General features: G+C 55.3%; 2 protein-coding genes across 2 annotated transcripts; both read right to left on the reverse strand.

Moving 5' to 3' along the window:
- Nucleotides 1-87: 87 nt before the first annotated feature.
- On the reverse strand, nt 88-4,933 carry CC84DRAFT_1134816 (putative multidrug resistance ABC transporter; the record flags this gene model as incomplete). Its single annotated transcript, XM_018176036.1, has 2 exons — nt 88-4,157; nt 4,207-4,933. 2 exons carry the CDS (start codon nt 4,931-4,933, stop codon nt 175-177), a joined length of 4,710 nt encoding a protein of 1,569 aa, XP_018042666.1. The 3' UTR covers nt 88-174.
- Nucleotides 4,934-7,066: 2,133 nt separating this feature from the next.
- On the reverse strand, nt 7,067-10,049 carry CC84DRAFT_1108551 (WD40 repeat-like protein; the record flags this gene model as incomplete). Its single annotated transcript, XM_018175201.1, has 2 exons — nt 7,067-9,754; nt 9,806-10,049. 2 exons carry the CDS (start codon nt 10,047-10,049, stop codon nt 7,293-7,295), a joined length of 2,706 nt encoding a protein of 901 aa, XP_018042667.1. The 3' UTR covers nt 7,067-7,292.
- Between the last annotated feature and the right edge of the window lie 4,263 nt (nt 10,050-14,312).

The following is a 14,312-nucleotide window of genomic DNA, read 5'->3' on the forward strand; positions in this document are numbered from 1 at the left end:
ACAACAAGAAAAGGAAATGGATGCGTGCTTCGCCGAGATGCATCGTGTGATGCAAGCCATGCAGATGGAGTATCATGCGTGCGTGAGAAAAAGAAAAAAAAAAAAAAACCAATTGACAGCCTCTCCTCGAACCCGAGATGGAGGTGGAAAGAGAAATTTAGGGAGGGAAAGCTGCTACGCCTTCTCCTCCTTGATGTCGTGCGCGGTACCGCCAATCTGCTGCTGCTGCTGCTGCTGCTGCTGCTCCTCGGCCTCCTCAGTCGTCCTTGCAGTGCGGTTCGTGCGCACGCGCTCCAGTGCCCGCTCCTCGGCCTCGGCCTGTTGCGGACTCAGCTCCTCCTTCTCCTTCTTCGCCTTCTTCGGCACGCGCGCGAGCCAGTAGAAGAACAGCGCGCCCGCGATGTTGAAGAGCACGTATGCCCACAGGATGCCGAAGTTGCGCCACACCTTGCTGTACTCGGCGTGGACGGACGCGAGGAAGACGTTGGTGTCGCCCACGGAGCAGTACTGGCAGCCGGACGTGGCGTTGGGGTCTTGTGCGTAGCCGCCGAAGACCTGCTGATACGTCGACATGTATTCGCCGCAGGACTGGCCTTGCGGCGGCTCAAAGTTGAGGAGCTCGTTGGGCGCGCATATAACCTTTGAGTTTGCGACGCCGACGGACAGCATGCCTGAGACCATGTAGCTGAAGGGCGACACGCGATACATGAAGATCCAGAAGCCGGGGAGTTGCTCGGGGGTGGCCAGAACACCGCAGAAGACGAGACAGAGCGAGAAGCACAAGTTGGCGATGTTGCCACCGGCCTCGGCCATTTCGACACCGGCAATGACCATGTGCGCGAACGTCGATGTGAAGAGCAGGAACATCCAGAGAAAGAGGAACATCTGCGCGCCACGGAGGGTGACAGAGTCGGACTCGACGGCATTCTGGTAGAGACCAATGGGGTAATACCAGCAGAAGAAGATGAGGGCGGCCATGAGGGTGTTCCAAGGGAGCTCGACAACGATGTTGGCGATCATGAAGGCTTTCCACGAGTATGCTTTGCTTGGGCGTTCGCGCACCTCGTAGAGGGCACGCTGCGTGACGAAGTGGGGCATGATCTGCTGGACGAGCTGTCCGAAGATGGTCATAAGCATGAAGATACCGAACATCTGGTTTTGGAGACCTTGTTGCGTGTTGGGCGTCTTGAAGAGTGAGAAACCGATGAAGAGACCAGAGAGAACGCAAAGAGCAGTCTTGGAATAGATGTACGAGGGGGTGCGCCAGTATTGTTGGAAGACACGAACGGTAACTTCGCGAAGTTGCTGGCCGAAGGGCGCGGCAAACTCGCGGTAGGCAGCCTTATCCTCACGCTTCTGCGCGGAAACAGTGCGTTCAAGTGCAGTCGCCTGACCACGCTCGTACTTGAGTTCAGCCAGGTGTTCCTGAACCGCAGCGTACTCAGCCGAGTTGCGCCATGCTTGGTGCCAGTCGATGTCGGTAGACGATCCAGGGGCTGCGCCGATGACCTCGAGCATCCATTCAGCGGGGTTAGCAGCAGGCGGGCAAGGCGGTCCACCCTGGCGCACAAAGTAGTCGATCAAGATCTTGGAGTTGGCCCCGACCTCGCCGAAGTACACTGTCTGGCCACCCTTCTTGAGGAACAGGAGACGGTCGAAGCGGGCAAAAAGCATAGCGGAAGGCTGGTGGATAGTGCAGAGAATAGCCTGACCATTCTTCTTCAACTTGTCCAAAAGGTCAAGAATGGCCCATGAAGTCTGAGAGTCCAATCCGGAGGTAGGCTCGTCGAGGAAGAGAAGCAAAGCTGGCTTAGCAGCGAGTTCGACACCGATTGTAAGACGCTTGCGCTGCTCGACATTGAGACCCTCACCAGGAACACCAACGATGGCGTCGGCGTATTCCTGCATTTCCAAAAGCTTGATAACTTCCTCGACGTAGTCGACCTTCTCTTGGCGAGGAACGTGAGCAGGCTGACGGAGGATAGCGGAGAAGGTAAGAGCTTCACGGACGGTAGAGGTGGACAAATGGAGATCCTGCTGCTGAGCGTACCCGGTCTTGCGCTGGAAAGAGTCGTCGCGAGGTTTGCCGTCAACAAGCATCTCACCAGTGATGACACCCATAGTGGTACGGGTAGCCAAACAGTCCAGAAGTGTAGTCTTACCGGCACCAGAGACACCCATAAGTGCAGTCAAAGTTCCAGGTTTGACCCAGCCATCAACGTGGTCCAAAATGCGACGAGGCTCCTTCTTTATCTTGATGTCATAGCACACGTTCTGCCATTGGAAGATGGCGGTCTGGCGTTCGATCATGGCGAGTTCATCGGATTGGTTCTGGACGGCGACGTTGCGGCCGGCAGGTGCGGCCTCGAGATCATCGGTGGATTTGCTCTTCTTGATAGCCCTGTGTCCGCGACGGAAGACTAGGACTTCACCCTTGGACTTCTTGGATGTGATGAACTCGGTAGCAGCAAGGTAAACGAACATGAGACCAAACAGGAAGACCCAAAGGATGCCGAAATTCCTCCACTTGTTCTTAGCGTAGTAATTGAAGGCCGAGTTGATGTAGTCATCACCATCAACGTAAGGCACACCAGCCTTGGATCCAACGGTGGAGCAGACGCGTTCCTGACCAGATATATTTTCGTACCCGGGTCCCATAGGCACATAGTTGACACAGGCAAATTGGCGATTATGGAACTCGTTGATCATCAGCGCTTCGAAAGCGTAGGCCACGGGGTTTAGATATCGGATCCAGATTGACCAGCCGAGAACATAGTTGGGTGGGATGGCGAAACCGGTGTACATGACGAGACCCAAGATCAGGATGGCTGCGGGCGCCAAAGCTTGTACGAGAGACCGTGAGAGGGACGCAATGGACCGGAAGAACATGGACATGACGAGCGTGAGGATGAAGGATATGAGGACGAAGAAGAAAAAGTTGCCCGGTGTTCGTCGAAGGTTCGTCATGAAATACAGGACTAAGTTGAACGTGATGGCATTGAGTACCTTGTAGGGCATGTCCGTCAACATAGAAGCGAACGCCTCAGCTGATGGATGGTACAGCGCGTATCGAGAATGTTTCTCGACGATTGGTCGTTGTGCGTACAAGGTTAGGATTTCGAGGGCGGAACCAAAGGCGTTCATCAGAATAGCGAAGAAGAGAAGAGCAGCGCGAGAATAAAAACTGCTCGTAGTCGAAGGCAGGTTGTAGAAGACAGAAGCGATGATGAGTGCCATGATGGAGTTTGCGATGAGCTGGGTCAGTGTGATACTCGGATCAGCCATGAGTCGTCTGAAACCGCGCCACAAGCAGAGCTTGACCTGCTGCATGTACGACAAGGTGTAAGGGGACTTGATACGCTGGCCTTTGGCTTGCTGTGCTTTCCGGGATTCCTTGAACTTTTCCAGCTGCTCGCCACCCACAGGGAACTTCTGGTTGTATGCTTCGATCTGCAGCATGAGCTCGGCACGCTCTGGCGAGTCCTTCCATCGCTGAGCAAACTCATCAGGAGTACGGGGAACGCGATCTTCGAATCCAGGGCGGACGACACGTTCAAGAGGGCTTGTCATGGAAGTCAGGAAATCCGCATCAGTCTGGCGATCCGGGCAGTCGAAACCCATGTTGACGAAGAACTGCTTGGCTGAGGTTGTGGGACCAAAGTAGATCTGCCTGCCCTCGTACAGAACGAGCGCCTTGTCGAAGACATCGTAAGCTGCCTGGGGAGCCTGGTAGATGGCAACGCAAGCCGTAGCACCGTTGATCTCAGTCTCCATGCGAAGAGTCTTACAGAACTCAATAGCGTTGGCACTGTCCAGACCACGTGTAGAATTGTCCCAGCATTGCAGGGGAGCTTTGCTGAGCGAAGCCTCAGCGATAGAGACACGTTTGCGCTCACCACCAGACACACCGCGGATGAAGTCGTTTCCAACCCGCGTGTTGATCGTATGGCTGATGCCGAACATGGCCATGATGACATCGCGCATATGCTCAGCGAACTGGTCTGTAGTCGCACCGCCGGGAATGTGCCGTGGGGCGCGTGCCTTGGCCGCGAAATAGAGGGTTTCGCCAACAGTAAGCATGGGAAAGTGAACGTCGACTTCAGCCGTGTAGATGGCTTCTCCACGAAAGTCCTTTGCCATCTGCTTCGCAGCGATACCTGGTGCCCGTCAGTCACTATATTAAATACTTTGATGTGTCCGCCATACCTTGGTAGTTGATATCAGAGCTCTGGTCCACGAAGAACCCGTGCGTCTCTCCCGCAACTGTCTTGAGAAAAGTGGAACATCCCGAACCAGGAGGTCCCAGAACGACGAGCATCTCTCCCGCCTCGACGAGGCCGTCCAAGGACTGCAGAATCTCAATCTTGCGGCCCTTGTTGCCCATCAGCTTCCTCGCAAAACCAGGACCCTCCAGCCAGACGTTGCCCACGCTCTTCTGGTAGTCCGTGTCGGAACCAAAGCCATGTACGTTCAGGTTCCGGAAAGCAACACCGGCAGTGCGTGGCGGCGGCGCATTGGGGTCCTCGAGCTGCGTGTGCAGCATGGCCTTGGCCCAGGCGCGGGCGTTGAAGTGCTCGCCATTGGGGTCTAGCGGCGAGCCTGCAGTAGCGTTGAAGGGGTTCTGCCGTGTTGTGGACGCTGTGCTCTGCTGTGTGTATCGGCGGGCAAGTGCGTGGACGGCAGAATTCCTCCTCTCTGCGCTGTCGGCCTCAGACACGGCCTCGGAGTTTTGTGTGGTGGTGAAGGTCGAATCCTTGACGTCGGCGCCGAGGGTGTTGTTGTGTGTGTTGTGGCGCGTTTCCTCGGCGATGGTCGAGTCGTCCGAGGTGTCGGAGCCTATGCGCTCGGTAGGATGGACTGCGCCCGCAGAGGCGACGCCATTGTGCGTAGCCTCACGGTCGCCGTTGGACGTAAAATTGCCCACTAGGCTCATCTTCGCGGCCCCCTCCTTGTCCACTCTTGCAGCGCAGCAGTGCCGAGATGCTACGGTGTAATGGTTGCCTCTTGCGTCCCTCGAGGAAATTAGTGTAACGGGAGAAACAGAGTATTAAAGGGTGTACTAGGGAGGGTTCAACAGAAGGTGGAGTGAGGGACAGATCAAGCCCCAGGCGGCGGGAAGCCCATGAGATAAAAAGAGAACACGAGATCTCCACTAGGGCCGCCCGGTAGGAGCGTCGTCGACTTTCCGGTCTGTACGGTGAGGCGGCTTGGCCAAACACGCCAGGCGGATAGACTAGCCTCCGACTTCCACTCGCTTGTGCGCGAAAGGCGGCGGGATACGCTGAATACGCCCTACGCCGCATCCAGGCACCCGCCGACGCCGACGACGGCACTTGGCCTGCCGGACGAGCAGCACACGAAGCGCGGTTGCGGGCTCGACTCGCAGCAGCGGCATGACGCCAGCCGCGACCCAGGCGATCCGCAAACCACTGCGCGGGCGCCGTACGTCTGCCAGACGTCGCCGTGGAGGCCGCCGTGTGCCTGTTCTGCGCAATCTGCGTCGAAGCTTGGCGCATGCTCGAAGCAGAAGTTGCTCGGGCGCCTGGTGGGTCGCACGCCCTTTGCTACCGCGGCCATTCGCAGCGACCACTGCTTACGGGCGCATCTGACAGCTCGGTTGCTACCATCATCTCAAGGAGCCTTCAGCCAACAGGCACTTGCCGTAAACGAAATGCTACGCATCGTGTCCTCCAGCCTGCTTACGGCCGCATCTGACAGCTTGGCTGCTACCCAAGGTTGAACCAAACCATTGAGGGAAATCAGTCCACGAGCAAAACGTCAGTGTAAACGAACACCCACCAGAAGATATTGATTGCGCTGACCTCCACGGCAACTCGACCCGTCCTCCCTGACACCCCGCGACCCCACTCTCCGGAACAAAACTCGCAGACCCTTGCCCCTCTTCGCCATCTGCCTCGCATCCTATCCCATCCGAACACCCACGGACGAAGTCGCAAACGTTCAAACGCTACCCACGCAGCCCGCGGACCATTCTCGCGGACGCATACCCCTGTTTGCCAACCCACGCCCAGCCTGTAACATCGCACCTGCGATGGGGACAGCCATTTTCCAGAACGGACCCGACGCGCGCTAGCGCTCCTCGGTGCGCCTCCCACAACCTGCCGGAACCCTCGTGCATCCGCTTCCGGGCGCGCCTGCAGCCCGCCACGTGCGAGGCGGCAGCCTCGTCGGAGCTGGTTTATAGAGCTCCCGTCCCCTGGGTGGGCTGCCAAGGGTTTCCGCAATTTGCGAGCTGATGGTTTGGAGTTGAAGTCTCGATCAAGTCATTAATGCCTGCTTGCAGCCTCGCCGGCAGCGCAACGAACACATCTCCGTTCGTTGCGGCAAGCGGATGTGAGAATGGCAGTGGAGACCTCTGGAGCGTCTCGGGCACTGCGACCGCCCACTTCATCGACCCAAACACTCACGGCGGAGTCCACACATGTACTGCAGCAGCGCTCATGCTACTCTCCGATTTTTCCACCCCAATGTGCAGGAATCTTTTGGGAATTTGCCATGTGCGATACGAACGCCGTCACCGCGCACATATATCCACTCGTTAACCCAACGACGCAGAACCCCGAGGCACCACGACAGTGCTCACACTAACTCCTGAATCCTTAGAAATCTCATCACGTGCACTCTTTCCAGCGACTCTCCCGTACGCCCTTCGAACGACTTCGTGCTCCCTTTCGTTGATTCCTGGTAAATACGCAGCCCGGGACCAGAACCGCGGCTACAACCTTTCATCATTCAACTCTATGACCCCAAGTCCGTTGGGAGCAAACAAGCATGCACGTTGTGTCATTCCCACCCATCTCACACCAAGTGCGCACGCCAGAGCATGATCCAGTACTCAACAGCAACAACGTAGCGAAGCAAAGTGGTAAGCCAGCAAGCATTGGTTTCGAAAAAGCGGACAGCACACGCGTCAACGGGCGCATGCTTCACCTACACTCCCCAGCAGGTCCGGAATAATACTCAATCTTGAATCGTTCATATATTTCATTGCTATGCCGCTAACGTGACCTCATCCATGCCAAGTTGAAACCAACCAAACCAACCAGGTGAAGCAATCAACGCCCGAGCAAATATGATACAACAGCCAAAGTGCAGTAACCTCGCCCAAAAAATACGGCGCCTAAAGTGGAGCACCACCCATGTATGCCATGGACGCCAATGCACGGGAGATCCCTCATCCCGCAGCATTTTCGTCTTTCCACCCCAACATGACCATCGGCGACCGACGCCCCGACTTCCACTCCTCGCAAGCCCTCTCGTTCCCACGCGGCCTAAATCGACTCCCCAAAAAACTGACTCGCGAGGATAATATCTCGATCCCCATTAGCAAAGTCCCATCCCACAATCGTCGGATCCTGACTGCAGCACACGATCCTCCTTGCGTCGAACTGCAGCTTGAACACGCGCGAGGTCCCCTGCGCCGCGGGACGCTGGAATGCGTGGTTGTGGTGGTGGTGATGTGCGCCATGGTGGTGGTGGTTTGGCGCAGCACCAGCTTGCGGAGCTGCGGGTGTGGGCTGTGCCTGGTTTGCGGGAGGGGTGTTGGTGGTGTTTGGATTTACGGGAGCGTTTTGCGCCGCGGCGGCGGCGGCGGCGGTGTGCATGGCAGCAACGTGGATGGCTTGGGCTTGAGGTGCGAGGGTATTTGCGGCTTGGGCTTGGGCTTGGGCCTGGGCTTGCTGCGTCAGGGCCTGGGCATTGGCTTGCTGGCCATGTGCGTTGTTCTGTTGTTGCTGCTGCTGATTCTGGTGTAGGTTTTGAGCAGCGTGAACATGGTGAGCGTGCCCAGCTGTCTGGCGTGGGCGTCCTCCCGCTGCCCTAACGGCCTCGCTCTGATATAGAACCTTGGACTTCTCCCATGCACCATCCGCGCTCTTCTTCCAGATAATGACCGTCTCGTCGTAGGAGCCGGAGACAATCCTAGCCCATTTGCTGCCTCCGCCGCCCGGGGGTAGTTTCGCTCCATAAGCAAAGATTGCCTTGGGGTCTCGAGATCCTGCATTCCGCGCGCGGCGCTGTTCCCGCGTCATCTGACCGGATACAAGTCCTTGCCTCTGAGCTTCAAAGAAGGTGTTATCGATGGCGCGAGCTTCGGCCTCCAACTCTTCCTCATTTCCTGGGAGATCACCAAACTGAGCTTGAACAGTGCGCACGAGGTTAGAGTGGCCCTGTAGGCAAGCCACCTCAGCTCCAGTAGCTCGATCGAAGATTCGAACTGTCTCATCAGAGCTGCCGCTGACGATTCGTCTTCCGTCAAATTGCACACAGGCAATGCCTTTGGAGTGGCCAGCAAATGTTCGCGAGCAAGCCCCTGTGCGAACATCCCAGACTTTGACGCTGCGATCACCTGAAGCAGACACAATCTGCCCGTCGAGAATCTGAATCGCATTCACTGCAGCACCATGGCCCTCGAGTGTCATCATGAGGGTGTATGGCTGCAGTGGCTTGAAATAGAGATGTTGCGACTCCGTCTGTTGCTGCATGTTGATGATGTACGAAGGGAACTTGGCTCCAGACCGAGTTGTTGACAATGGATATGCGTCATCAGTTGGCAGCATTTCCTTCCTGTTCCATACTTTGATAGTCTTGTCCTTGGAGCATGTGACTAGATATGTGTCGTCGAACCTGAGGTTCAGGACTGACTCGCCATGGGCCTTTTCGAGCTTCTTGATCATACGACCCGTCGAAAACTGCCACATTATCACGTTGCAATCACTGCCGCCAGACACCACGAGATCTTGCGAAGGCCGTTCGTCAAATTGCAAACAGAGGACGGACGCCTTATGTCCAACTAAGGGTGGCAACATCAAACGTTGAGTGTCAAGATCCCAGATCCTGACGGTCTTGTCACGACTTCCGCTGACGAGGTATTTACCGGAATACTGAATCGTATACACGCATTCTGTATGCGCCTCCGAGGCATGGCTTGGATGAGGAAGCTGAAAGTTCACGAAACGCCCAGAATCCCAATTCTCTTCCAGCCGCCGCTTTTGTTTGTAGAGATATTGCCAGTTGATCTTTGGTTCGGGATTCGACAGCATGAGAGCAGGTCGCAAAGGTGGGTCTAACACGTTCTGTGGGTTGGAGATGGTAGTCTCCTCGCTAGTTTCCGTGAGAAGCTTTTGTCGCCGAGAAGTCTGTCCTATCGGCGAAGCAACAGGTGAAGTGCCATTGTATGAAACGCCCTCCATCTGATCCTGTGAACTTGATGAGGCGTCCGCCTCTACAACGCCATGCTGCTCTGCCCAGGGGTAACGTGATGCGCCATCAAGTGAAAGCGGCTCCAATCCGTTCTTGATTTCGCTGTCCGTTGAACCGTCGCCGAACAGTGGCTTTTCGCGTGACCGCTTTTTCGACGACGGCTTGTCAGTCTCCATGTCCTCGGAGGAATCCACGGCTGCCCTTGGTCGTGTTTTGCGCTCCTTCTCTTTTTTCTCCACCCGTCTGTGTCGTTCAACCTCCTCGTACGCGCGAACCTGGGGGAAATTGGAATTCCAACCTTCCAGCCGGAATAATAACTTCCACAGCGGGCTGTCCATTACCCGGCCTCGCCATGTCCGCGAAAGTGTCGAAGCGCGTAGCAGGGTTTCGGGGGTCAGATATGAGAAGATCTGAAATGTGATCTCGGGCGGCAGGTAGAGAACGGGGTCGAGGTGGAGGAGAGGATTTAACTTTTCGACGATGCCGGCGATAGACGAAGTGCGGAGTGACCGCAGCATTGCGTACGCGAATTCTGGGCTTCGAGTCAACATTTGGTTTTTGAACACCGTGGCTTTGTACATACCACTTCGCTCGTTCTCTGGCATTTGCATGACCCAGTCCGGCAAAGCATACTGTAGGTCCTGTTCCATCCCACCTTCGCCTAACCGCGAATCAGTCCGCATCACCATATCGCTGCCGGTCTGGCTGCGCGTGTCCTCGGAGTAGCCCTCGTCAAATCTGCTTGCGCTCATAGACGATGCCGGGCGGAACGATTGGAGATATGCGGGCGTGGCGAACGGGGTTGTGCTGCCCAGCGGGCCTGCCATGGCGGATGATGTCAGGCGAGGCAGTCGCGGATGGTGGTGTGCAATCGAGCTGCAGTCTTGACGGCGGTCTGGGAGTACGTTCAGTGGGTTGCGAGGTGCGTGTTGTGGAGCGTCCGGTCTGTTGCTAGGCCGCGTTGCGGGTGAAAGGTTGTTGTGCTTTGTGGAGCCTGGCGGTGAAGATGAGACGGGTCATGGGCGGGCTCCGCTATCATGCGCGCACCGAGATGGCCACGAGCGCGTTGGGATGGCGGGGCACCGGATGGGAGGTCGTCGGGTTAAGCGCAGTCTCTCTGGCGCAGTTTCTGGGCAGAATGAATCTTGTTGTCGTCGCTACAAGGGGGACTCATGTGCGGACTGCTAGCGCGGTTCGGCGCAGGGGTCATCGAAACTCATAGAATTCAACCACCTTATAGTGTAATTTACATACAAAACTGGTGCCCCCAGATGACTCAGTATGGTATGTGACCGCCTCCTGCCTTCTGTATGGCGGCGCAGCGCTCATGCATGGTGTTGGTGTACTTTTTGACGTCTTGTATAGTGATTTTGGCCCACTCCTCCTCAATAACACGTCGTAGGTCTACTTTGGAAGTGGGAAACCGATCCTGCACTCTTTTTTTGAGCAATCTCCATATATTTTCAACGGGGTTAAGGTCAGGACTGTTCGCTGGCCACCACAATAGTCTTATAGCGTGGGAATTGAACATCTTTTTAGTAGCAATTGCCCTGTGGGGAGAGGCGCCGTCCTGCATAAACAAGGCCTTGCCCACTCCTACGCGAAAGATCTCATGCTCTTGTACAAAGATCTTTATATATGGAAAGATCCTCTGGGTGTACGACGCTGAGTTCCAGTTCCCCCACTCCTCCCGATCCCAGATGACAAGGGGACCTTTGGATCCGTCGCCGCTAATACAAGCCCATACAAATAAGCTGGTAAAGTCTTTGAACTTTGGGACGCAGCAGTTCTTATCGTATTTCTCTTCTGCTCGGCGGGTAACGTAGCACTTGCCTCGGCCTATACGAAAGGCTGCCTCATCACTCCAGATAATCCGGTGCCATATCTCAGGCGCCCAATACATTGCCAAGCTGCTCCAGTATAACCTGTTTGTCACGTCTTTTGGCTGTAGGAGGGGTTGTTCTGTAGCAGTACGGCGATGATAGCCTTCTTTATGGAAGGCTTTTGTGAGCGTTCGGTGATCAACAGAGATGCCTAGTTCTTGGGCGATCTGTCTGAGAGGCTTAAGACGCTGCTCATGTGAGGCAGTAGCATGAGCAACAAGGCGCTGACGTAGTGGGGTGTTGAGTATGGGTGAACGTCCTCTCTGTCTCTGAGGGGTGATACGCCCAAGGGCGCAGTCTCGTACAGTTCTGTAGGGGATTTCAAGTCTCCGGGAGATTTGACTGTAGTTCCAGCCAGCTTGATAGCGTAGAGAGTGTATATGAGCTCGCTCTTGGGCAGTAAGTCGACGTTGAGGCGTTTTGGGTGCCATAGTACGGATTATGCTTTGTTGACTATACAGTGTTGGGGCAATTCCTTACTTACATACAAATCTGTATGGGCGTATGGAATATTCGGGCAGCTTCGGAGGTCCGAGCGCACTCGAACGCACTAGCAGTCCGCACATGAGTCCCCCTTGTACCAGTTGGGCAGGTTGCGCTTGGGCCAAGGCAGCCGCCGCCAGAAAATGCCCGATCAACCCAGTCGCGGCTCTGCCACTAACCGCCACCATCTAGGCGTGATGTGCACCACAGACGTCAACATTCGTGACGTTTCTAGAATGTTCAAGATTTTATTCGTGTTGGGACAGCGAAGCGATGACATGAAACTTGAGTATTGGGACAGACGGCATCCAGACAGAGATCCCTGGTGACCCTAGGTCGCACCGGTCAAGTGACTTTTGATTGATGCAGGTGCCCTCCGTCTTCCGCGCTGTTGGAACTACGGTCCACTGCGATGCGCTTCATTTAGCGGTCATCACACAAGCGCCACATCGGGACTTGCAAATGCATGTGCATACGCGACCGTGCAATCAGCCATCTGCACTCGTGGCCGCCTCGAACAGAATTCAGTAACCAACAACTCACTGCGTTCGTCTATACAACCATTTTCTGTCCAAGCACCCAAGGACAACACCTTGCAGTCTGGAGTCTATGGGCGAGCTTGTACCGAGGGTCGCAACTATCAGCTTTTGGTTGCGATCCAGGCCATGCCACATTGTGAACCTCTCCGCTGACTCATCTTGTGATGAACTTATAGACGTATAATAGACTGAACTGGCATAGGATGAGGTACGCGCATCTATCTCTAGTCTTTGTGTTAGCTACTGTGAACTAAAGAAGATAATCATGAAATACTGTGTAGCAAAGCGTGGGAATGGGAAATATTCGTTGACATGCACATCAATCAGAGCTCTGAGAGCCCAAAGTGTACTCGAAACAACCGAGATGTTACGACAAGTCAGTCGTCTCCTGCCATGCCACCCATATTTTAGTTGGCGACAGAAAGGGTGGCATGGGTAGTATGCCCGTAAACCTCGTGTATTGAACCACAAATACTGTTACCGACCATTTCTGGTGCACTCAGTGCTGTCCATAGTTGGACAGGAAGGTAATCAAACCGGACTCTGCAGTGACCTGTCCGCTACGAATGATGAAGTAGATTCGCAAACAGCTACTCCATGGCCGTAGCCAAGATTGCTTCAATGGAGCAACTCTCATAGTAAAGAAGGTGACGACAGAATTGGAAATCGGCGTCGACTACGGTACGAGCAAATTAACATGTACTTCACTTTCATTGGGTTCTCTTTGGCTGCCTCGCATCTTGATATTTACCCCAGATATGAGACCTATTGCTATAGTCTTCTATCGTATCTCAGCAAAACCCCTTGGTCTCTATCCGCAGTGGTATCTGCCACGCTAATCTAAATGGCAGGTTGAGCGCATGTGTGAGATGGTAAAAGGGTGGTTGTGAAGAAAGGGGCGGAAAAACACTCCGAGACGGAGGTTGGTGGTGGCGTGATGATTGTGCCAGCCTATGTGATGTTTATACAACGGTATGATCGGCGTCCCTGAGCTTGTGCTGTGTGTGGTCCAAGTTTGTGCATCTAGTGAAGATGATTCTGTTCAATGTCTATCGGTACCTTCCGCTGTGTCCATGCTAGACCTCACCCACAAGTCCACGTCTCCGTCAAACTAGACTCCAGAGTATACTATTCAGCTAGACTCTCTACGCCGCTTTTCAGTCGAGGCCTTCGGCTGTAATCTGCGATGCTGCATCAGCCCGGCGCTAGCCATTCGTCTACTCACTAAACTGGCTCATCCACGTCTTGTTAGCTCATTGGGTCGGAGCAGTTCTCCTGCGGGAAGTACCACGAGCTATGAGGAGCCAACGGCCCATCTCACAATGGTCTCTGCCCGCTGGTTTGAAATTGGATGCTCGGAAGATCGGCGTGTTAGCTTGTCATGGCTTCTCTCAGCTCCGTCTTGCATTGCATAGTGCAGATGAGGTTAGTAGCACGACGTGAATTTGTGGTGATTATTGAAAAGGTACCGTGTCACTGAGACAGCTTGGGCTGAGGAGCTGTCATATGCGGCTGAGAGGGTCGGCCTGCGAAGCTTCCTTGCATGTTCTAGAAGGAAGTCGTTGAAGTAGTGTTACCGGTGCGCGCAGGCGGAGTGCACAATTGCGCAGTCAAGGGTATTTCGCGTGTGAAGGAAGGGGTTGAGCGAGCAAGTCCCAGTCTTCTTCAAGCCGCACATGTGAGAGGCTGCTGGCCGTGATTGCGGCTACAGTGATCGGCAGGGTCCGCTCGCGTCCTGAGGCGGCATTCCGTCCGCAAGGTGCTCACTCGGACTAGAGTGCGCCGTAGCTCACCGCAGCTCACCGCAGCTGCTGCCTGCTCTTGCGTGGGATGGGAGGAGCGATATTTGAGTTGATGTGGTACAAGCCGTCGCCACGCAGTGGACGAATCATGTGTCGAAAACGCGCATTTGTCAAGGCGGTTGGGCGCGGCGGCACGTTATGCGGAGGCGAGGACTGTGCGGACGCACTGATTGTCCCACGCTGGTCTCGCGAAACCCGTTCACACGGTGAGACAGACTCGGTGCGGAGGCGAAGATTGGGCACGCAGAGCAGCAGACCGAAGACTGGCAGGGACCAGAGGCCACTGCAAAGGCGTACAGGCGTCCTCGGTGCGGCGGATAAAGTAAGGTCAGAGCCCACCCTCCGTGCGCAGGGCGAACAGGCTTGAGGACAAGACAAGGCCG

This window comes from Paraphaeosphaeria sporulosa, assembly GCF_001642045.1.
Source record: "Paraphaeosphaeria sporulosa strain AP3s5-JAC2a unplaced genomic scaffold CC84scaffold_1, whole genome shotgun sequence".
Taxonomy (NCBI): domain Eukaryota; kingdom Fungi; phylum Ascomycota; class Dothideomycetes; order Pleosporales; family Didymosphaeriaceae; genus Paraphaeosphaeria; species Paraphaeosphaeria sporulosa.